This window comes from Chiloscyllium plagiosum, chromosome 2 (genome assembly GCF_004010195.1).
Source record: "Chiloscyllium plagiosum isolate BGI_BamShark_2017 chromosome 2, ASM401019v2, whole genome shotgun sequence".
Classification (NCBI taxonomy): Eukaryota; Metazoa; Chordata; class Chondrichthyes; order Orectolobiformes; family Hemiscylliidae; genus Chiloscyllium; species Chiloscyllium plagiosum.
This window is the reverse complement of record NC_057711.1, coordinates 7875150-7899387: the sequence shown is the minus strand read 5'-3', so window position 1 is coordinate 7899387 and position 24238 is coordinate 7875150. Positions and strand designations below refer to the sequence as shown.

At 42.2% G+C, this 24238-nt stretch overlaps 1 protein-coding gene across 7 annotated transcripts in view; it reads right to left on the bottom strand.

Moving 5' to 3' along the window:
- nek1 (NIMA-related kinase 1) overlaps nucleotides 1-24238 on the bottom strand; it is a 162909-nt gene that overhangs the window by 133215 nt on the left and 5456 nt on the right. For all 7 annotated transcript variants that reach the window (XM_043703496.1, XM_043703514.1, XM_043703532.1 and 4 more), the window contains exons 2-8: nucleotides 23200-23348; nucleotides 23016-23112; nucleotides 14551-14648; nucleotides 12413-12496; nucleotides 8544-8611; nucleotides 347-433; nucleotides 193-247 (exon numbers count right to left, since the gene is read on the bottom strand). In XM_043703496.1, coding sequence (XP_043559431.1) covers nucleotides 193-247; nucleotides 347-433; nucleotides 8544-8611; nucleotides 12413-12496; nucleotides 14551-14648; nucleotides 23016-23112; nucleotides 23200-23316 — 606 coding nt within the window. In that variant the 5' untranslated portion in view covers nucleotides 23317-23348. The remainder of the gene's footprint in view (nucleotides 1-192; nucleotides 248-346; nucleotides 434-8543; nucleotides 8612-12412; nucleotides 12497-14550; nucleotides 14649-23015; nucleotides 23113-23199; nucleotides 23349-24238) is intronic.

The window sequence follows — 24238 nt, the reverse complement described above, 5'->3', positions numbered from 1 at the left end:
AATCATAGTGGTCAGATATTGTGACATCCAATCGTTAGTCACATCTTCAGAATATTAAATATATGAATTGTGTCATTAAAAGGAAAAATCTGCAATTTCAGAATTAAATGTAGTTGTGAAATATTAAAATAAATAATAGATAGCACCTTTTCACGGAACATTAAAATTTTGAAAAAACAGGAAACTACTTACTGCATGTTTCAGGGTGCACATCTCATATAAGACACAGCCCAAAGCCCAAATATCACTAAACAAATGAATTACAAAGCAGTCAGTACACCTCCTCTCCAGTAAAAGGGACAGAAATTATTATTACATTATTTCATTTGTCAGTGAATGAATGTACCTTTTGTTGTTGTATGGCTTATTTTCGCATATTTCCGGGGACAGGTAGTATGGTGTGCCAATGCATGTACGGGCCAGCTCTACAGTACTAATAAAAAAAAAGTTAACACTGTCATTCATTTAATTTGTACACATACTATTTTAATAATCTGAGCACGCTTTAAAATAAACCGATGATTTCTTTAACAAGGCAGTGAAGTCACAGATCGCATTTGCACAACTGAGTCTGTTAGCAGCAATTATAGAAGAGAAGCAGCTGGTGGTTGGAAGAGCACCTCTTCACAAAGCCTGTCCCTTGTACATATTGGGGAGTAGTTGGAAAATAACATTTGATCAGTTGGCTGCCCCCTGAAATTTCCCAGGTGCTTTGAGTGCTTTTCACTCATCGGGCATTTATTTTTAATGAACTTGTGGTTGTCATACCAGCCCCACAGTATGACTGCAGGAAATCCTTAGGATCACAAACTCGGTCTAATTACTGTCACCAGGTGTGATCTTTGTTACATCAAAGTGGGACTAAGCCAGCAGGTTGTGGAGGAGTCATAACTTCTGACTGTCCCCCTTCCGTGGCTGTGTTCATGTCTGGGTATCCTTGAGAGGAAGAACAGTGTCCACCAATATTCTCAATGCCCTTAAGAGACAGAAGTGGCCACCACAGGGGTTAGAGAGCTTTATCACTCCCTCCAACTCCACTTTGAATAAACTTCCCGCCCCTCCCTCAACTTTGATACTTGGTATTACTCTCAACAAACTTTGCATACAAGTTATTCAACTGGGACCACAGGTGATTTACTGATTGTGGTTAAATACTGGAGTTTTATTAAATACTGGGGTCTCATTACATTTATGTGGGAGTCTGACTTAGTATGTGTTGTGAAGGTACCATCTGTGGGATTATGACTGAGGATTGTTATTGCAACAACACCCCATCAGGAGGGTAGGAGTAACCGGTCTCACGACAGTCAAAAATACAATTCAATTGCATGTAACAGAACATCTGGATATAAAAAAAAGTGGGGATATTTACTGATGATGCGCACTACACTATTCATGATTCCTAAAATACTGAAGCAGTCCATATGCAGCAAAACGAGCACAACATTCAAGCTTAGGTCAGTAAGTGGTGTTTACGTTAAATAAGCATCAGTCAACCATCACCTCCATCAAGGAGAATTCAAACTATCCCCTTAACAATCAATCAATGGAACGATCATCACTGAATGCCTCACTAGCAACATTCTGGAGTCATGACTGACCAGAAACTGAACTGAACTAGCCATATCAATATAGTAGCTACAAAAGCAGGACAAAGGCTAAGAATACTGCAGCATGTCACTCACCTCCTGAGTCCCCAGAACCTGTTCACAATCTAGAAGGCACAAGTCAGGAGTGTGATGGAATACATCCTACTTGTCAGAAAAGCTTGAATGGACTTTCAACCTTATGCTTGTATAATTGCTTATATTTGATGATCTAATATAAAACACATTGACAGACAGCTGCTTTCAACTTGGAATTCAATTCACAACAGTACGCCCATACGACAACTCTGCAGTACTGTTATATCTCATATTTTCTAATGAAAGTCTAAGTCCGGTGGTAGATTCAGAAACAATTTTATTTTGGTACAACTTTGTTTCAGCTTCAGATTTTCTTTTCAGTTACAGCACACAAAAACTTCAGAATGTATGCAGTTAAAAACTTAGAGTGCATGTGACCCCCACCCCATGATTCTTTTGATCAGTGGTGTCAATCCCTCAGAGATTGGCTGCCTGGTACAGCACCTTAAAAGAGATGGTCAGGCTTGTAGTCCAGCCCGAGTCATGATGTTTTCCTGATACTTCAACAATGAGTGGGCCACTTCTATTGCCTGAAACTGGTTTGAATCTTTTCTTTTGGTGATTATAGATCGATATAAACAACTACCTTGAAATCTATGATTGTCAGAAAGACAAGGACTGATTAGGGATAGTCAACATGGCTTTGTGCTTGGGAAATCATGTCTTACAAACTTGATGGAGTTTTTTTGAAGAAGTAACAAAGAGGACTGATGAGGGCAGAGCGGTGGACATGATCTATATGGATTTCAGTAAGGCGTTCAACAAGGTTCCCCATGGGAATTTAGTTAGCAAGGGTTAGATCTCATGGAATACAGGGAGAATTAGCCATTTGGATACAGAACTGGCTCAAAGGTAGAAGACAGAGGCTGGTGGTGGTGGTGAAGGGTTGTTTTTCGGACTGGAAGCCTGTGACCAGTGGAGTGCCACAAGGATTCGGTGCTGGGTCCACTACTTTTTGTCATTTACATAAATGATTTGGATGTGAGCACAAGAGGTAAAGTTAGCAAGTTTGCAGATGACACCAAAATTTGAGGTGTAGTGGACGGCAAAGAAGGTTACCTCAGATTACAATGGGATCTTGGTCAGATGGGCCAACGGGCTGAGGAGTGACAGATGAAGTTTAATTTAGATAAATGAGAGGTGCTGCATTTTGGAAAAGCAAATCAGAGCAGGACTTATACACTTAATGGTAAGGTCCTAGGGAGTGTTGCTGAATAAGGAGATCTTGGAATGCAGGTTCATAGCTCCTTGAAAGTGGAGATGCAGGTAGACCGGATAGTGGAAGTATTTGGTGTGCTTTCCTTTATTGGTCAGAGTATTGAGTACAGGAGTTGGGAGGTCATGTTGCGGCTGTACAGGACGTTTGTTAGGCCACTGTTGGAATATTGCGTACAATTCTGGTCCCCTTCCTATCGGAAGGATGTTGTGAAACTTGAAAGGGTTCAGAAAAGATTTACAAGGATGTTGCCAGGGTTGGAGGATTTGAGCTATAGGAAGAGGTTGAATAGGCTGGGGCTGTTTTCCCTGGAGCGTCGGAGGTTGAGGGGTGACCTTATAGAGGTTTATAAAACCATGAGGGGAATGGATAGGGTAAATAGGCAAAGTCTCTTCCCTGGGGTGGAGGAGTCCAAAACTAGAGGGCATAGGTTTTAGGGTGGGAGTGGTAAGATATATAAGAGACGTAAGGGGCAACGTTTTCATGCAGAGCATGGTGCGCGTGTGCAATGAGCTGCCTGAGGAAGTGGTGGAGGCTAGTCCAATTGCAACATTCAAAAGGCATCTGGATGAGTATATAAATAAGAAGGGTTTGGAGGGATATAGGCTGGGTGTTGGCAGGTGGGACTAGGTTGGGTTGGAATATCTGGTCAGCATGGACGAGTTGGACCAGAGGGTCTGTTTCCATGCTGCACATCTCTATGACTCTATCTGAAGGATCTGAACTAAAGCCAACTCTTAATTTTGTAACAGATTGAATAAATAATTCATGAGAAACAATGACTGAGTGTAAAATGTTCTTATCTATGGAAGCAATTGCACATTCTCTACCTTAGGCAGTAACCGGGATTCTTAGAGCTGCTACTGTCCCACTTGCTGAGGCTACATTAAGCAAATATTTTCGCACACGCTCCAACTACTGTCAGCCATATTGTGCAGAGCGGGTCAGGGCAGTTGTCAGCCATCCAGTCATGGGCAGCCCTAACACAATCACTGAGCAATCCATCATGCGAACACAGATATTTAGAACAGCTTTCTGTCTAAAGATTCATTCAGACTACTGCAGGTGAAGTAGGAACTAAAAAAAAAAATCACATGACCAGGAAGAGGCCACTTCATCATATCTTGTCAAGCATGAAATTGTGCCACATTTGCCTACCTAATAAATGGGTGCTAGGTCATCGTACTTGGCAGCAGTCACTTTACTTCAATTGTTAATCAATTGAGTCAAACACTTTCAAACATTTCTGAAACTTGCAATAAAGGTAAGTAGTGAAACGTAAATCATCATATCTCCAAACGTACAAGTGTTAGCAGATCTAAAAATTAATTGTTATTTATGTAAATTACTTGAACGTGAATATAGGAGATGCTGTTAATAAGTTTGCAGTTGACACCAAAATTGGTGGTGTAGTGGACAGCCAAGAAGGTTACCTCAGAGCCCAACCTTGATCAGGGAAATAGTGGGAGGCAAGAGATCACACGGAGACTGATACAGTTGGGAAAAGGAGTTAGTCAAACAGGCAGGGCAAGTGGGAACAAAGCAGAGAGCATGGGAGCACCGATAAGTTAAACTGCATTTATTTTAATGCAAGAAGCCCAACAGAAAAGGCAGATAACTCTGGTTGGGTACATTGAAATAGAATATCATAGCTATTACAGAGATGTGGCTAAAGGATGGACTGGACTGGCAGCTAAATGATGGCAAATATAGTTGCTAAAAGGAAGAATAGAAAGAGGGGCAAAAGAGGATGGGGAGTAGCATTTTTGATTAGGGATAATGATATGGCTGTACTGAGGGATGATATTCCTGGAAATATGTCCAAGGAAGTTATTTGGGTGGACCTGAGAAATAAGAAAGGGATGATCACCTTATTGGTATTGTACTATAGACTGCCCAGTCTATAGTAGGAAATTGAGAAACAAATTTGTAAGGATACATCAATTATCTGTGAGAAAAAAAATAGGGTGGTAATGGTAGGGAATGTTAACTTACCAAACAGATTGGGACTGCCATAATGCTAAGGGCTAGGATGGAGAGGAATTTGTTAAATGTGCACAAAAATGATGATTCAGTATTTGGACATACCTACTAGAGAAGGTGCAAAACTTGATCTACTCTTGGGAAATAAGGTAGGGAAAGTGACGGAGTTTTCAGTGGGGCCAGCGACCATAATTCTATTAGTTTTAAACTGTTGAAAGTTTGAGAGAAGATTTGTAGCTCGGGTGTTCGTTGTTGTGGTTCTGTTCGCCGAGCTGGGAATTTGTGTTGCAGACGTTTCGTCCCCTGTCTAGGTGACATCCTCAGTGCTTGGGAGCCTCTTGCGAAGCGCTTCTGTGATCTTTCCTCCGGCATTTGTAATGCCGCAACCTAAAGGTCTAGCCATGTTACCATACATCAAGAGCATTTCCGAACTGACAGCCAGACTACTGCGACCACTAGGACTCATAACAGCACACAAACCAACAACCACTCTCAGACAACAACTCACCAGAACAAAGGACCCAATATCCAGCATGAGTAAAACCAATGTAATGTACAAAATCCCATGCAAGGACTGCACAAAACACTACATAGGACAAACAGGAAGACAGCTAATGATCTGCATCCATGAACACCAACTAGCCACGAAACGATACGACAAGCTATCCTTCGTAGCCACACACGCAGATGACAAGCAACATGAATTTGACTGGGACAAAACTACCATTATAGGACAAGCCAAACAGAGAACAATCAGGGAATTCCTAGAGACATGGCACTCATCCACAGATTCAATCAATAAGCACATCGACCTGAACCCAATATACCGACCACTGCAGCGGGAACTGACAACCAGAAGCGGCAGATTCAAACCACTACAAATGCCGGAGGAAAGATCACAGAAGCGCTTCACAGGAGGCTCCCAAGCACGGAGGATGTCACCTAGACAGGGGACGAAACTTCTGCAACACTCATTCCCAGCTCGGCAAACAGAACCACAACAGTTTTAAACTGGCAATGGAAAAGGATAGACTAGATCTAAAAGTTAAAATTTCTAAACTAGAGGAAGGCTAATTTTGATGGTATTTGGCAAGAACTTTCAAGAGTTGATTAGGGGCAGATGTTTGCAGGTAAAAAAGGGATGGCTGGAAAATGGGAAACCTTCAAAATAAAAAATATGAGTGACCAGAGACAGTAAGTTCCTGTTAGGGTGAAGGGCAAGACTAGTAAGTGGAGGAAATGGTGGATGACTACAGAAATTGAGGTTTTGGTCAAGAGAAAGAAGGAAGCATATGTCAGCTATAGACAGCAGGGATCAAGTGAATCCCTAGAACAGCATAAAGGCAGTAGGAGTGTATTTACTAGGGAAATCAGGAGAACAAAAAAGTGGACATGAGATAGCTTTGGCAAATAGGGCTAAGGAGAATCCAAAGGGATTCGATAAATACATCAAGGACAAGGGGTAACTAGAGAGAGAATAGGGCCCCTTAAAGGATCAGCAAGACTGCCTGCATGTGGAACTGCAGGAGTTGGGAGAGATTCTAAACGAGTATTTTGCAGCAATGTTTGCTGTGGAGAAGGACTTGGAAGATATAGAACGTGGGGAAATAAATAGCATTATCTTGAAAAATGTCCATATCACAGAGGTGGTGGTGCTGGACATCTTAAAACACATAAAGGTGGATAAATCCCCAGGATCTGATCAGGCATAAAAAGAACAAAAGAACAAAGAAAATTTATAGCCCAGGAACAGGTCCTTCGGCCCTCCAAGCCTGAGCCGATCCAAATGTACTGTCTAAACCTGTCGGTCAATTCCTAAGCATTTGTATCCCTCTGCTCCCCACCTGCTTGTGCATCTATCCAGGCGCATCTTACATGAATCTACCGTGCCTGCCTCTACCATCTCTGCTGGCAACGTGTTCCAGATGCCCACCACCCTCTGTGTAAAGTATTTGCCGCATGTATCCCCCTTACAACTTTCCACCTCTCACCTTGAAAGCGTGACCTCTTGTTATTGAATCCTTCACTCTGGAACTTTGTTGGAAGTGAGGAAAGAGATTGCTGGACCTCTTGCGGAGATATTTGTATCATTGATAGCCACAGATGAGATTGGGTAAGGTTGTAACACTATTTAAGAAAAGTGGTAGGGAAAAGCAAAAGGAACTATAGCCTTGTGAGCCTGACATCAATGGGGGACAAGTTGCTGGAGAGAGAGTTCTGAGGGACAGGATTTACACGTATTTGGCAAGGCAAGGACTGGTTAGCGATAGTCAACATGGCTTTGTGCATCGGAAATAGTGCCTCACTACTTCTTCAAATAATTCAATCACGTTAAAGAAGATGATTGACAAGGGCAGATGGGTGGAGATGATCTATATGGACTTCAGCAAGGCATTCAACCAGGTTCCTCATGCTGGACTGGTTACTATGGTGGGAGAAATAGCTATTTGGATTCAGAACTGGCTTGAAGGTAGAAGACAGATGGTGATGGTGGAGGGTTGCTTTTCAGACTGGAGGCCACAAGTTTCTGTGTTGGGTCCACTGCTTTTCGTCATTTATATAAATGATTTGGATGTGAACATGGAATGTATGGTTAATACGTTTGCAGATAACTCTAAAATTGGAGGTGTAGCGGACAGCAAGGAAGGTTACCTCAGATTACAATGGGTTCTTGATCAGATGAGCCTGTGGGCTGAGGAGTGGCAGCTAGAGTTTAATTTAGATAATTGAGGTGTTGCATTTTGGGAAAGCAAATCTTAGCAGGACTTCAATACTTAATGGGAAGGTCCTTGGGAGTGTTGCTGACCAAAGACCATAGAGTGCAGGTTCATAACTTCTTGAAAGTTGAGTTGCAGGAGAGTGAAGGAGTTTGATATGCTTACCTTTATTGGCCAATACATTGAATATAAGAGTTGTGAGATCGTGTTGCGGCTGTACAGGACATTGCACACAGTACTCCAAAAATGGCCTAACCAATTATGATCTTTCTGCTGTAGGAAAGAAGGATGTTGTGAAACTTGAAAGGGTTCAGAAAATATTCACAAGGATGTTTCCAGGTTGGAGGGCTTGAGCTAGAGGGAGAGGTTGAATAGGCGAGGACAATTTTTCCTGGAGCATCGGAAGCTGAGGATTAACCTAATAGAGGCTTATAAAATCATGAGAGGCTTGTATAGGATGAACAGTCAATGTCTTTTCCCCAGGATAAGGGAGTTCAAAATTAGAGGGCATAGATTTAAGGTGAGAGGGGAAAGATTTTAAAAAGGGACCTCGGAAGCAATGTTTTCAATGCAGAGGGTAGTGCACGTAAGGAATGAGCTGCCAGAGGAAATGGAGGAGGCTGATACAATTACAGCACTTAAAAAGGCAGCTGGATGGGTATATGAATAGGAAGGGTTTAGAGGGATATGGTCCAAAGGCTGGCAAACAGGACTTGATTAACTTAGGATAACTGGTCAGCATGGCTAAGTTGGACCAAAAGAGTCTGTTTGTGTGCTGTACAGCTCTATGACTATGATTATGAAATGTCAACCAGAAAATTATTTTTTGCAGCATTTCTTCAATATAGAAAAAGGTGAATTAGGGCATTCAAACAAAGTCTGAAAAGATAAAATCAATAAAGCTCGTGAATTAAATTTCAGTTTAAGCAATTTGAACCCTACCTGTTAAGCACTCTAGCTATTCCAAAATCTCCCAACTGAACTGTTCCACCTTTGGTCAGAAAGATATTCTGGGTTTAGAAAAGGAAAACAAAAAAGTGTCATCGGTGCAATTAATACTCAAGACATCCATGAGTTCATACTTTTGTAATATTTAGAGATAGAAAGACATGTGTAAGATTAGAATTATCACTTTGCATCGACACAATGAGTGGCAAAAGTTAAAGACATTACCTACATTGTTTGAGAAGTCAACAGCTAGGACAAGGAAATGGTGTCTAAAATTATAATGACAAATACAACTGAAAAATAAAAATTTACATATTCCAATTGTGTTAAATAAACCTTATTTATGGACTTACTTCTCCTCCTGTAGCTCTATTCAGCCTATCAATTGCATCATTCAATGAGATCATGGCTGATCTGATAAACCTCAATTTCATTTCCCTACTTTGTCCCTCTAAATAGTTGGTTCCCCTACAGGTTAACACTTGGGCTCAGTCTTACATATACTTAAATGATCCAGCTTTGACAGCCCTGCAGTAAAGAATTCCACAAGTTCACTGCCCTCAAAGAAATTCCTCTTGCATAATTAGATTAGATTAGATTACTTACACTGTGGAAACAGGCCCCTCGGCCCAACAAGTCACACTGACCCACCGAAGCACAACTCACCCAGACCCATTCCCCTCCATTTACCCCTGCACCTAACACTACGGGAAATTTAGCATGGCCAATTCACCTAACCTACACGTTTTTGGACTGTGGGAGGAAACCGGAGCACCCGGAGGAAACTCACGCAGACACAGGGAGAATGTGCCAACTCCGCATAATGTACAACCCTGATTTCTGACATTATGCCGTCTGGCCCTAGACTCTCCCAGAAGGAGAAAGGACCTTTCTGCATCGACCTTGTCAAGTCTCATAAGTATCTTGTATGTTTCAATAAAGGTGTGCCACTCATTCTTCTCAACACCAATGTGTACTGGCTAAATCTACTCAGCCTCTCCTCAGAAGATAGTTCCTCCATATCCTGCATCAGCCGAGCAAACCTTCTCTCAGCTACCTTCAGTGCAATAGGTCTTTCCTCAGACAAACTGTTCACAATATTCCACCTGTGCCTGATGCGATTTTAATAAAACCTCCCCAGTTTTACACTCGATTTCCATTGAAGAAAATCCCATTTGCCTGTTGTTCCAATGAGAAGTCACCAGACTCAAAACGTTAACCGTGCTTTCTTCCCAAAGATGCTGCCAGACCTGCTGGGTTTCTCCATCAATTACTATTTTAGTTTCAGAGTTATACGTTATATTAAATTGTCCCATTTACCTTCCCTATTATCCACTGAACTCAGAGTCACAGAGATGTACAGCATGGAAACAGACCCTTCGGTCCAACCGACCACATATCCCAACCCAATCTAGTCCCACCAGCCAGTGCCCTACCCATATCCCTCCAAATCCTTCCTATTCATATACCCATTCAGATGTCTTGAAATGTTGCAATTGTACTAACCTCCACCACATCTTCTGGCAGCTCATTCCATACACGTACCACCCTCTGCGTGAAAAAGTTGCCCCTTAGGTCTCTTTTATATCTTTCCCCTCTCACCCTAAACCTATGCCCTCTTGTTCTGGACTCCCCTACCCCAGGGAAGAGACTTTGTCTATTTATTGTATCCATGCACCTCATGATTTTATAAACCTATAAAGGGTACCCCCTCAGCCTCCGACACTCCAGCGAAACCAGCCCTAGCCTATTTAACCTCTCCCTATACTTCAAATCCTCCAACCCTGGCAACATCCTTGTCAATTTTTTCTGAACCCTTTCAAGTCTCACAACATCCTTCTGATAAGGAGACCAGAATGGCACACAATATTCCAAAAGTGGCCTAACCAATGTCTTGCTGAGCAAATGCTAGCTTTTTGTGATTTGTGCAGAGCCTCCCAAATCCCTCTGTTCAGTATTCATATGCAATCTTTCTCCAATGATGTAATAATCAGGTCTTGTATTCTTCATGACAAAATTCTTGAGAGAGAAGGAAAAAAAAAGAAAGAGAGAGGGGAAAAAAGAGAGGGGAAAAAAAAAAGAGAGAGAGGGGAAAAAAGAGGGGAAAAAAAGAGGGGAAAAAAAAGAGACCCACCCTCCCCTCCTAGCACCATTGCCTGCCACCACAGGAATTGCAAAACTTGTGCCCACACCTCCCCCCTCACCTCTGTCCAAGGCCCCAAAAGGAGCCTTCCACATCGATCAAAAGTTTCACATGCGCTTCCACACATCATTTACTGTGTCCATTGCTCCCGATGCAGTCTCCTCTACATTGGGGAGACAGGACGACTACTTGCAGAGTGCTTCAGAGAACATCTGTGGGACACCTGTACTAATCAACCCCACCACCCAATGTCTGAACACTTCAACTCCCCCTCCCACTCTGCTGAGGACATGTAGGTCCTGGGCCTCCTCCATTGCTGCTCCCTTACCACTTGATGCCTGGAGGAAGAATGCCTCATCTGCTGCCTCAGGACTCTCCAACCCCAGGTCATCAATGTGGATTTCACTAGTTTCCTCATTTCCCCTCATCCCACTTTACCCCAGTTCCAACCTTCCAGCTCAGCACTGTTCTCATGAACTTTTGCATCTCTCAATCTTCCTTCCCACCTATCCATTCCATCCTCCCCTCTGACCAATCACCTTTACCCCCACCTCCATCCACCTATTGCACTCTCAGCTACCTTCCCCCCTCCCAACTACCCCATCCTCCCATTTATCTCTCCATCCCAGAGGCTCCCATGAAGGGCATTGGCCAGAAACGTCGATTTTCCTGCTCCTCGGATGCCGCCTGACCCGCTGTGCTTTTCCATCACCACACTCTTGACTGCATCCCATCAAGATCAGGAATCGTATCGGTTCTTAGCCTCATTAGTTTCCCTTACGCCTTTTTGAGTGAATGTTATTGTATTTATTTCCTCTGCACCTCTTGCCATGCTTCATCTTTTATATTTCTCCACAAACCTTGGTGCTCAAGAGTGAATTTTTTTTTTTTAAAATGGTGAGCCTCCTTGCTAAAAGGAATTGAGAATACTGCATCCCAGTTGAAAAAGCAAGATACAGAAGTGATCTGAACTGACAAGTACGCCAACCAGAAATGTTTGGAGGGATATGGGTTAAGCACAAGTAAGTAGGACTAGTTCAGTTTGGAATTATGGTCAGCAGGGATTGGTTGGACCAAAAAGGTCTGTTTTGATTCTAAGAAGAAATGAGCAGAACCCAGCAACTTAAATCACACAGCTCTTCTGGATGGATGCATAACAGAAATGGCACAGAGTGTGTACAATGCCCAAGTATAAATTCACAAAGCTTGTACAATTAGTGCGCTGTTCTGAATACTGGTGAAAGAAATGGCTCAAAGGATGGGCAGCCAGAGCCAAATCAGTGGCTCCAGCATTGGCTCAGTTGTACAGGGCAGGAAGGAAGAGCAGCAGGATTCATTTGGATGGGTATATGAATAGGAAAGGTTTGGAGGGAAATGGGCCGGGTGCTGGCAGGTGGGACTAGATTGGGTTGGGATATCTGGTCGGCATGGACGGGTTGGACCGAAGGGTCTGTTTCCATGCTGTACATCTCTATGACTCTATAACAGGATTTTCTTTCCCCCAAACTCAGGTAGCGTTAAGTGGATTAAATTAAAGTTATTTATATAACTGACACAGTCGCAACAGCTTCCGAAGCTCATGCAACAGCAGTAGCAGCTTTAATTTCTCCCTCTTAACGTTGTAACAAAAATACACAATCTATTTAGAGAGTGATGGTATTAAGAGTCATGTGTCACATTCTGATAACAGTTCCTTAACTCAACAGATACATAAGCTTACCTGTGACTTTATATCTCGGTGCAGAATCTTTCGATCATGAACATGTTTCAGAGCTAAGCAGATTTGCACAAACCAATCCAGGATCTATTAACATAAGGATTGTCAAGGAATACTGCTACAAGTAAAAACTGCCAGATAACACCAAGGCCTCAAAAAGATTACAACAATAAGCAGAGTATTGTTTATTCATACATTGTTACAGAACTTGCCTAAAGTGACACTCTTTCAAACATTTATAATAAAATCATATACAAATAGTAACAGTCTCAAATATTTACAAGAATGCTGCCAGAGTTGGAGGATTTGAGCTCGAGTGAGAGGCTGAACACGCTGGGACAGTTGTCCCTGGAGCATCGGAGGCTGAGACGTGACCTTATACAGGTTTATAAAATCATGAGGTGCACGGATAGGATAAATAGACAAGGTATTTTCCCCTGGAGGTTTCGGGGGGGGGGGGGGGCTGTGGAAAGAGTCCAGAATTAGAAGACATCGGTTTACAGTGAGAGGGGAAAAGATATAAAAGGGGTCTAAGGGGCAACTTTTTCACACAGAGGGTGGTGTGTCTATGGAATGAGCTGCCAGAGGAAGTGGTGGAGGCTGGCACAATTACAACATTTAAAAGGCATCTGGATGGGTACACGAATAGGAAGGGTTTAAGAGGGATATGGGCAAATACAGGCAGATGGGACTAGATTAATTGAGGATATCTGGTCTACATGGACAAGTTGGACTGAAGGGTTTGTTTCCAAGCTATACATCTCTATGACTCAAAATTCATTTTAAGCATGAAAAGTGCAGTGACAACATAAAATTCACTAAGAGTCTATGTTAAAAAATAACATGATCAAATTTGATCATAAAGCAATTTGACAGGTTCTTGAGATTTTAATCCACATCCTTTCCAAAATGTTATCATATTGTCACATCCCAGAGATCATTGCATAGGAATATGGCATACAAGACAGAGTTAAATGGTACATTAACTGAGTAGCATAGCAGTAGAAAATAGATTTCAATACAAGTAAATGAAAAAAAAAATCACCCAGTTTGGACATGTATGAATGACTTTTTAAAATGGTGAAAAGTAACAAATTGTGGAGATATGAGTATGGGGAGCCATAGTTATTGCAAATGACATGAACAAGTATAATAAATAAATACACTGAACTTCATTTCTGAAATAGTAATACTGAACTTATAATTCTTAATTTGTAAGGCCCTGGATAGTGTTGTAGAATACAGAACACTAGGGGTAAATAATTCTTTCAAATTTGCGTCACAGGCAAACAGAGTGGTTAAGAAGGCATGTTAGCATGTTTGTCTTCATTGTTCAGACCTTTGAGTAAAGGAGTTGAGACATTTTGCAATTGAAAAAGACATTGCTGAGGTCACCTTTGGAGTACTGTGTGCAGTTCTGGATCGGCCTGTTAGAGGGCTACGGGAAGAATGCGGGTAAGTGGAGTTGAAATGCCCATCAGCCATGATTGAATGGCGGAGTGGACTCGATGGGCCGAATGGCCTTACTTCCGCTCCTATGTCTTATGGTCTTATGGTTTTAAGGAAGGATACTATTGAATTGGAGACAGTTCAGAAGAGATTTTTGAGGATGTTGCCAGGAATGGAGGGTTTGAGGTATTAGCAGAGGCTGGGATTTTTTCACTGGGAGTGTAGAAGGTTGAGAGGTGACCTTATGGAGGTTTGTAAATTCATGAGGGGAATATATAAGGTGAGTAGCAAAGCTCTTTTACCTAGGGTGGGGCAATTCAAAACTAGAGGACATGTTTTTAAAGGTGAGAGGAGGAGGATTTAAAAACACAGAGTGGTGTGTGGAATAAACTGCCAGAGAAAGTGGTGGATGCAGGTATAGTTACAACATTTAAAAGACATTTGAACAGGCACATGAAGAGGAAAAGGTTGAGAGAGATATGGGCCAAATACAAGCAGGTTGAGTCGACTTTAATTTGGGAACATGGGAATATGGTAAATAGGCTCGACAACACATGCTGAAGCAGTGACAAACAGATGGAAAGATCACCACAGGACAGATTCCCCAACAGTGCAGTAGGATTTTAAAACACTGCATAACTGCACAGGAACAGGAATACATTTTATTATCTGTAAAACAAAATGGCTGTTACCTGGTCCTCAGAGAATAAAACTCCTTTCTGTGCATTAATCCGTTTGAAAAGATCACCACCTTCACAGTAATCCATGACTATGTAAAGGCAACCATTTTCTGTGAAAAAAAAACTTGAAACTTCAACTGAAGTGATGAAAGGACTGAATACATAGCACTGTTTACACCAAATGCTTGTCTGTTTTATAATTGTTTAGATCAGAGTGGTGCTGGAAAAGCACAGCAGGTCAAGCAGCATCCGAGGAGCAGGAAAATCGACGTTTTGGGCAAAAGCCCTTCATCAGGAAGGGCTGCTCCTCGGATGCTGCCTGACCTGCTATGCTTTTCCAATCTAAACTCTGGTTTCCAGCATCTGCAGTCCTCACTTTTGCCCTGTTTTATAATTGTCATGAGCAAGGGTAAGGAAAAATCTGAAACATCATATTCAACCTAGATATTCTACGTCCTAATTTTAAACTGGATGAAAACTGCATACCAGAACAAATGGCAATAATGGATGCACTCATTTGCAGCCACATAGCATTTCTTTCCAATGAAGAGATTGCTTTTGAGCTACATGCCATCTTACTTTGTCATATTAATTCTCAGGATATGGGCAAGACAGCAAAGGGTCATGTTAAATGCCATACTGATTTGCTCTGAAGGCAAATGTGCTTTTCATCCTTCAAATAAAAAAAAAATCCAAGCTACCCAAATTAGAAGTAGATGCTTTAAAAGTTAAAGTAGAAAGATGAAATTATCATTTCCAAAATCAGCCTGTGTATCTTCACTATGAACGTGCAGTCCTTACACATTTCCATACCCTACAAGGATAGCCTCCATGCCCTCTTCATCTTCATGTCTTTATCTCCAACAGACTACACCTCCTCCTACCCAGTATCCTGCAAGAATTCCATCCCATTCTCCCAATTCCTCCACCTCCTCTCGGATAAGGAGACATTCCATTCGTGAGCATACCAGATGTTCACCTATTTTCAACAATGTGCTTTTCTGCTAAGAACGTTCCTTTCGACAATCCTTAGTTTGTGTCACTCTCCCCACCAAACCCCAGGTACCATCCTCCGCAACCAGAAAAGATGCAAAACCTGCCAGCTCACCACCACCTCCCTCACCTCCATCCAGGGCCCCAAACAGTCTGCAAGAGACCAAGGTTCACCTGCCTTTCTTCCAACCTAGTAAACTTCAGGTGCTCCCGATGTGGTCTTCTCTACATTAGGGAGACCAAACATAAACTTAGGGAATGATTTGCCAAGCATCTCAGGTGGGCCCGCAGGGGCTGACCGGACCTCCCAGTCACTGTCCAGTTTAATTCACATTTCCACTCCCTTTCCAACATGACCATCCTTCGCCTCCTCCATTGCCATAACGAACCAAACCACAAATTGGAGGAACAACACCTCATCTTCCACCTGGCTAGCCTACAGTCTGGGAGGAGTCAATATTGGGTTCTCCAATTTCCAATAATATCACTTCTCATCCCCCAACTCCCTTCCCAGCTCGCGCCCCCCCACTTCCTGCCACCAGGATGGAATTCTTGCAGGATACTGGGTAGGAGGAGGTGTAGTCTGTTGGAGATAAAGACATGAAGATTCATTCCTCCCATTGACCAACTAGGTTGCAATGTTAATATCTTCCTGGACATTAATGTAATCTGAAAAGGGTTAAACTACATTATCCCCACCCAAACAGCCACGATCTCGACTTCACCACCCCCTTTATCTGCAGCTCCCCTGACATCCACCCCCAGTGCTGAAGAAGGGTTACACCCAATACATCAACTTCGCCACCTCCTGATCTGCCTGGACTTGCTATGTTCTTCCAGCCTTGTGCTTGCCTACTTTGGATTCCACATCTGCAGTTTTTTTTTGTCTCTAAATTTCAAAACTTTGCAAAGTGACTGTGTTTTTCGACATCATAATTCAGTGCTGCCTCCAATCTACAAACTGATGACAACCTTACCTCTCAGTGGTGCATCTTCTAGCTGACTGAAAACATCACCACCCGCAACATGTTAACCTGACCTGGATGGCACAGCCCCAGGTTTCAACCTTCCACCGATGTCTAGACAACCCTCAACCAGGCAAAGGAACATAAAGCCACTTACTCCACAAGTGAAACACGAAGAGCTGCTCAAATTGTGAACCATGGCCATCCTGGTCAGACCAATATCCACATATTAAACATCTGTTGAGAGATCCATGATAGGTGGCGCTACAACCACTGCATTAGCTGAATAAAATCAACATGGAATTAGGACTGCTTCCCTCAGCAGTGAGAAATGGACCTCACAACACAAGAATCAACATGCTCCACACACAGCAGATGAAAGCAAACATATATTCAAACAATATTTTGTCCAATGGTTTCATTCCATTCAAAACTTTTAGAAGGGCTAACACAACTGCCCCACAAGCAAGCATGTGTAGAATCAAATGTAAAAGCTCAAACTTCATTCAGATTTTAGATGACACTTCGTGGAGATGTAAAGAGCTTACTTATATATTCATAGAGTCATACAGCATGGAAACAGTCCATGCCAAACATAAACCCAAACTAAATTAGTGCTACCTGCCTGCCCCAGCCTATAACTCTCCAAATCTGTCCTTATTCATGTACTTATCCACGTCTTCTAAATGTTATGATTGCATCTGCATCCACCACTTCACGACGTTCTTTCTACACACAAACTACCCTCTCTGTTAAAAAAAAACAAATTGCCTCTCATCTTAGAAAAGAAGCTGTTTCACCACCTGTGGATTACAGCTAAACACTGGTAGTTCTCTTCCTGTTGTGAGAGTTGCATGTGAGACCATCTATTTTTCTCAACTTGCTTTTCAAAGGGTGTGTTACTTGCTATAATCGGACAGTTACTGTTTAGTAGTAAAATAATCTATTATTCTGTTAAGTTTTCCAGTAGAGTTAAGGTATTTCAATTTGTACTTTCTTTGGTTGTATTTTAACTTTGGTATATGAATAAAGGGTGTTTTGCTTCAAATCTGGTAGTTTGCAACTTGATTGAGTTTTTTGAACCAGTAACAAAGAGGATTGATGAGGACAGAATGAAAGACATGATCTATATGGACTTCAGCAAGGCGTTCAATAAGCTTCCCCATGGGAGACTCGTTAGCAAGGTTAGACCTCATGGAATACAGGGAGAACTAGCCATATGGATAGAGAACTGGCTCAAAGGTAGAACACAGAGGGTGGTGGTGGAGGGTTATTTTTCAGATTGGAGGCCTGTGACCAGTGGAGTGCCATAGGATTAGTGCTGGGTCCAGTATGTTTCGTTATTTATATGAATGATCTGGATGTGAGCATAAGAGGTATAATTAGTAAGTTTGCAGATAACACCAAAATTGGAGGTGTAGTGGACAGTGAAGAAGGTTACCTCAGATTACAACAGGATCTTGATCAGATGGGCCAATGGGCTGAGGAGTGGCAGATGGAGTTTAATTCAGATAAATGAGAGGTGCTGCATTTTTGGAAAGAAAATCTTAGCAGGATTTATACATTTAATGGTAAGGTCCTAGGGAGTGTTGCTGAATAAAGAGACCTTGTAGTGCAGATTCATAGCTCCTTGAAAGTAGAGTCACAGGTAGATAGGATACTGAAGACGGCGTTTAGTGCTTTCCTTTATTGGTCAGAGTATTGAGTACAGGAGTCGAGAGAGTCAGACAGACCAAGAGACAGACAGACAGACAGACCGACCGAGAGACAGACCATTTTAGTGCTGAGGCTGTTGAATTCAGAACAAAATTAACTCTTAGTTCTTACCTGCTATGAATTGAATTTAATTGCATTTTGGGACTTTAATAACCATTACCGGTTATTAAATACAAACTCTGTAAAAGTTAATATTGATGAAGCTTTAACTTACTTGCTGTTCTTGCAGACCACTCTACTTACAGACTACCCCACTGTCAATTCTAATTAAATCAGATCTTATTCTTATTTGAATTTAAATCACAACCCTGAAAAGATAGCACGTTTAATTCGAAGACTAATGAATCAGTTTAAATGCAACCTTACGGTAACATCTCAGCCTCAGGTACAGAATGATTCAGTGCTTAAAAAGCAGGAGTCTGCTCCTAGGTTAGAAATTTTTCAAAGCCTAACATTAAAGAGATTCTGGCACAATGTGTCGGGAAGCCATTTTATGGTCAAAAGTTTGCCCTCCTTGCTAAGAAGTCATTTTGTAAAACAATTGTATCTGACACGTGAGCTGTGCAAGGTTACTTTACGAACTCTCCAATTAGCTCAGACTAGTACCTTTTTATTGATAGGAGTTTATCTCACTAGCAGGCACCTAACTCAGCTGGGTATGTTTTTCCCACCTGATGAATGGCTTAGGGCCTGTAGGATTAGTCAAGCATACCCAGACCTGTCAATTAACTTTTCTTTCTTAATTATGGTCTTTCACTGATATTTGCCTAATTAAGAACATGCAATATTTTTGGAAACTTTTGTATAAAGGAAGCCACTTTGTATCAGTATATCAGAGTAACCTGCCGGGGTACTTGAAGAGCTGGTACCCTACTCTCCTAGGTTATTAGAACCTATTTAGTTTAATTTACAGATATCAATATTATTTTGAAACAGTGATGCTATTGGTAAAGGAAATGACTAAAGTTAAACTAATCTGTCTGCAAGAGGTTTTTTTAGTCCAGAGTACGATATCCAGGACAAACCAAGAGAGGCTTATAGGTCTGAGTCCAAAAGGGAATTCCCTGGGCTGTCTCAAATCTGTACTTTAAACAGGGGAGTCCAGAAAGATTTAGGGTGAGAGGGGAAAGGTATAAAAGCAACCTAAGGGGCAACATTTTCATCCAGAGGGTGGTGGGTGTATGGAATGAGCTGCCAGAGGAAGTGGTGGAAGCTAGTACAATTACAACATTTAAAAAGGCATCTGGATGGGTATTATGAATAGGAAGGGTTTGGAGGGATATGGACTGGGAGCTGGCAAGATTAGGGTCGAGATCAAGTTGGGATATCTGGTCGGCATGGATAAATTTGACTGAAGGGTCTGTTTCTGTCCTGTACATCTTTATGACTCAATGTCTTTTTTAAAATCTTACTTCTCTCACCTGAAAAATTGACCCCTTGTCTTGAAATTCCCCCGTTGTAGGGAAAAGACAACTACCACTAACTCTTATCCATACCCCTCATTATAGAAGTGTATAAAGGTAATGTCTCCTCTCAACCTCTTATGCTCCAGTGAAAAAAAGTCTCAGCCTATCCAGCTTTTTAAAATGGTAGGGATCACCACAAAACCCAGTCGTTATTTATTTACTTATTCATCAGTTTATTTCACTGGACGTCATCATCATTGGCAGTCCCTCACAGTTGAGGATGACTCTCTTCCATTCTCATGGTGAATCCATAGGTGGCTGCATAGTCCGATGCAGCTTCTGTACACTTTGCCACACTTGGTGTAAAAGGTGGTCATGAGGAGGGATGGTGGGAAATCGGTGTGGCAGTATGCTCCTTGCGCAGTTTTTCACCCGGCTTCTGCTTCTTCTAATTCCCAGGTGTCTGTGGGAATACAGCATTTCACCAGTAAGGTCTTGGGGATATCACTGAAGCACTTCCTCTCTCCACCTGTGGCTCACCTGCGGTTTCAGAGCTGGGAGTAGAGCACCTGCTTGTGGAGTCTCATGTCAGTCAGGTGGACGACATGCCCAGCCTATTGGAGCCAGTGGTCAGTGCCTTTTTTCTGTGGATAATGGCCTGGCAAAGGACACGAGTATTGGCACATCTTACTTCCCAGTGGATTCGCAAGATCATGTGCGAGAATGTTGGTGGTACAACTCCAAAACCTTGGAGGTGTCTATTATAGGCAGTCCATGTCGCAGACTCAGAGAGGGCAACATAAAAGTATGTAAAAACTGGAAGAAAAAAAAATCTTTATTCACTCATAGGACGCGAGTGCCACTGGCTGGCTCAGCATTTATTGCCTGTGCCGAGTTGCCCTTGAGAATGTAGTGGTGAACTGCATTCTTGAGCCACTGTGTTGTGGGCAGACCCACAATGCCCTAAGGGAGGGAATCTCAGGATTTTGAGCCAGCAACAGGGGTGACTTTATAGAGGTCTGTAAACCATGAACTTAGTGTACAATCTGATCATGTTGATGCCCATGAGCAACCTTTACCTCAGGACGCCAGAGGCTGCACCTCTTCGCAAGTTGCAAGTATTATGGCAGCACTGGCAATTAATGTCCTCTCTCCCAAGAGTCCCTGAGCAGGTGACCTTTGCAACTAAGTAGCTTGCGAGGCTACTTCAAAGAGCAATCAACAATATTGTTTTAGGTCTGGAGTCATAGACTGGCCTGATCAGCTAAGGCAGATGGCAGAATTCCTTCCCTTAAGGACATTACTGAACCTGATCGCTGAAACCTTTCTCACAGCCACTGATATATTCAAATGTGTGTTGCATCAAGGAATCAAATCAGAGCTGGAGTGCTTATCTCTGCTGGTTGGAGTAAAACAGTTGTGGTTGTTGGAAGTCAGTCATCTCAGCTCCGGGAAATATCTGCAGGACTTCCTCAGGGCAATGTCCTAGGCCAAACCATCTTCAGCTGCCTCAATGACCTTCCCTCCATCACAAGATCATTCGCACCACACAGATGCTAGGCAATGAGCATCTCCAATAACAGCGAATCTGTTGTTATTTGACATTCAATGGTGTTACCATTACAAAATAGCCACTATCAATGGCCTGTCGTTACCATTGACCAGAGAATCAACTGGACTGGTCACATAAACAGTAACTATAACAGCATGTCAGAGGCGAGGAATAATGCAGCGTGGAACTCACCTCCACAAAGCCTGTCCATAATCTACAAGTCGCAAGCCAGTTGGAATACTCACCACTAGCCTCGATGGGTGCAGGTCAACATCACTCAAGAAGCTTGACACCTTCTAGGACAGAGCAGCCTGCTTGACTGGCACTCCATCCTCAAGCAACAATTCCCACAACCAATGCTCAGTTTACACTGCTTCTATTATCAACAAGACGCACAGCACAAACTCGTCAAAGATATCGAGACAGCACCTTCCATCTGGAAGGACAAGGGCAGCACATATAGGAACACCATCACCTGCAAGTTCCACTCCAAGCCACTCACCATCCTGACTTGGAAATATATCACCAATCCTTCACTGTCATAGAATCAGAGAGCTGCACTGAATGGAAACAGATCATTTGGTCCAACTTGTCCATGCGAACCAGATATCCTAAATAAATCTAGCCCCATTTGCCAGCACTTGGCCTATACCCCTCTAAACTCTTCCTATTCATATACCCATCCAGATGCCTTTTAAAGGCTGCAATTGTACCAGCCCCCACCAGTTCCTCTCGCAGCTCATTCCACACACGCACCACCCTATGCATGAAAAAGTTGCCGCTTAGGTCTCTTTTATATCTTTCCCCTCTCACCTTAAACCTATGCCCTGTAGCTCTGGACTCTCCCACCCTGGGGAAAATACCTTGTCTATTTACCCTATTCCCCTCACGATTTTATGAACCTCTATAAAGTCACCCCTGTTGCTGGCTCAAAATCCTGAAATTCTGTCCCTTAGGCAGACCCACAATGCTCTGCAACACAGTGGCTCAAGAATTTCACCACCAACTTCTCAAGGGCAACTAGGTACAGGCAATAAATGCTGAGCCAGCCAGTAGCACCCACATCCTGTGAATGAATAAAGATTTCTTTTCTTCCGGATTTTACATACTTTTAAAATTACTGTCTGATATGGCATAGGCTTTCTGGTTAACAAACAAGCATTATACTTCCTGACTGTACATTGCATATTCTGTTGTTTTACATGGTGTGCCTCAAAGTGAGGCATTTTAGCACCAAGAAACAATATTTTGAGGAAATGACAGCATTTTGAGCCAACATGAGTGAGGTACTTTTTAAATATAGGTTAAAAACAATGATCGCAGATGCTGGAAATCAGATTCTGGATTAGTGGTGCTGGAAGAGCACTGCAGTTCAGGCAGCATCCAAGGAGCTTCGAAATCGACGTTTCGGGCAAAAGCCCTTCATCAGGAATAAAGCTATATTCCTGATCAGGAATAAAGCTATAATAAAAAGTATAAAATAGAATTCTAGGAATAAAAATATTGACTGAAATCGTCAACTGATCTCGTAGATAAAATTCTTAAAAACGTATCGAAAAATACGTTCGGGCTTTTGCCCGAAACGTCGATTTCGAAGCTCCTTGGATACTGCCTGAACTGCTGTGCTCTTCCAGCACCACTAATCCAGAATACTTTTTAATATAGCCTCTCACTGGAGAATTACACCCAATATTTAAGTAATTCAAGTTGAAGCAAATATAACTTCCTAACAATTGAAGAAATCAGGACCTGAAATACAAGTTTTGATGCACGCACTTTTCCATTTCCCTCAATTTCCAAACAAAACAGACACACAGACTTGACTGGCTTAAGCGTATTTCTCACCTTCAAAGGATTCCTTATACTGTACAATGTTTGGATGTTTCATATTTGCCAACACTGCTACTTCTCTCCTTGACTCTTCCCTCTCCTTATTTGACATCTGAGAACAAAGAAGTGAGACAGATCTTTCAATAAATACCACCCTAACACATCAAGTTACATTTGGAGAGGAACAAAGTTGACTCACCCTGGAAATGTTGATTTCTTTGATAACGTACTGTCGGCCATCTTCTTTTGAGTTGACAAGAATAGCTTTTCCAAATGATCCTTCTCCGATTTTGTTCAACTTCATGTATTTATCCATAGTGCTTGATGTGAAAGATCCTCATGCTCACCCTGTACGAATATGACAACACATTCCTTCACCAAACCAATCAGAAACTCCTAAAGCTGGACAACTAAATAAACTGTGTAGCAGATTTGGAAATCTATTCACAGGCTTGTCCTTATGCACAATAAAAAGAAAATCACCTTCAGGGATTTATAGGTCTGGCAATGTGGAATAGGCATCAGGGAAGGGAGTGGTTCTCAACCAGAAAGAATCAAATCATTCGTCCTTGACACCCAATGCCAATACTAAAGCTGAATGCCCCACTATCAACATCCTGGGACTGACCATTAATGAGAAATTAAACTTATCTCTCCACGCTTCAGGCTCTCTGCCTGTATTCCTGATGAAGGGCTTTTGCCCGAAACATCGATTTTGCTGCTCCTTGGATGCTGCCTGAACTGCTGTGCTCTTCCAGCACCACTAATCCAAAACAAAAAGAAATCAAACTGAACTACCCATATAAATACGGCAGCTCGGAATAACTTACCAAACAAATACCAAAAAGAACTGCGGATGCTGCAAGACATAAGCTGCTGGAAAAGCTCAGCAGGTGTGGCAGTATCTGTGAAGAGAAATCAGAGTTAACGTTTCAGACCCAGTGACCCTTCTTCAGAAAGGACCCGAAGCGTTAACTCTGATTTCTCTTCACAGATGCTGCCAGACCTGCTGAGGAATAAATTTTCCTCCTGACTATCAAAAGTCTGTCTGTCTACCAAATATAAAGCACAAGTCAGGAGTGTGATGGAATCCTCCCCACTTATCTGAATGAATATAGCTCAGACAATATTCAAGACACTTGACAACATTCAGGACAAAATAGCACAAGTGACTGGCATCTAATCCACCACTTAACTTTAAAATTAACATTAAAATTAACATGAATTTTGTAAAATAC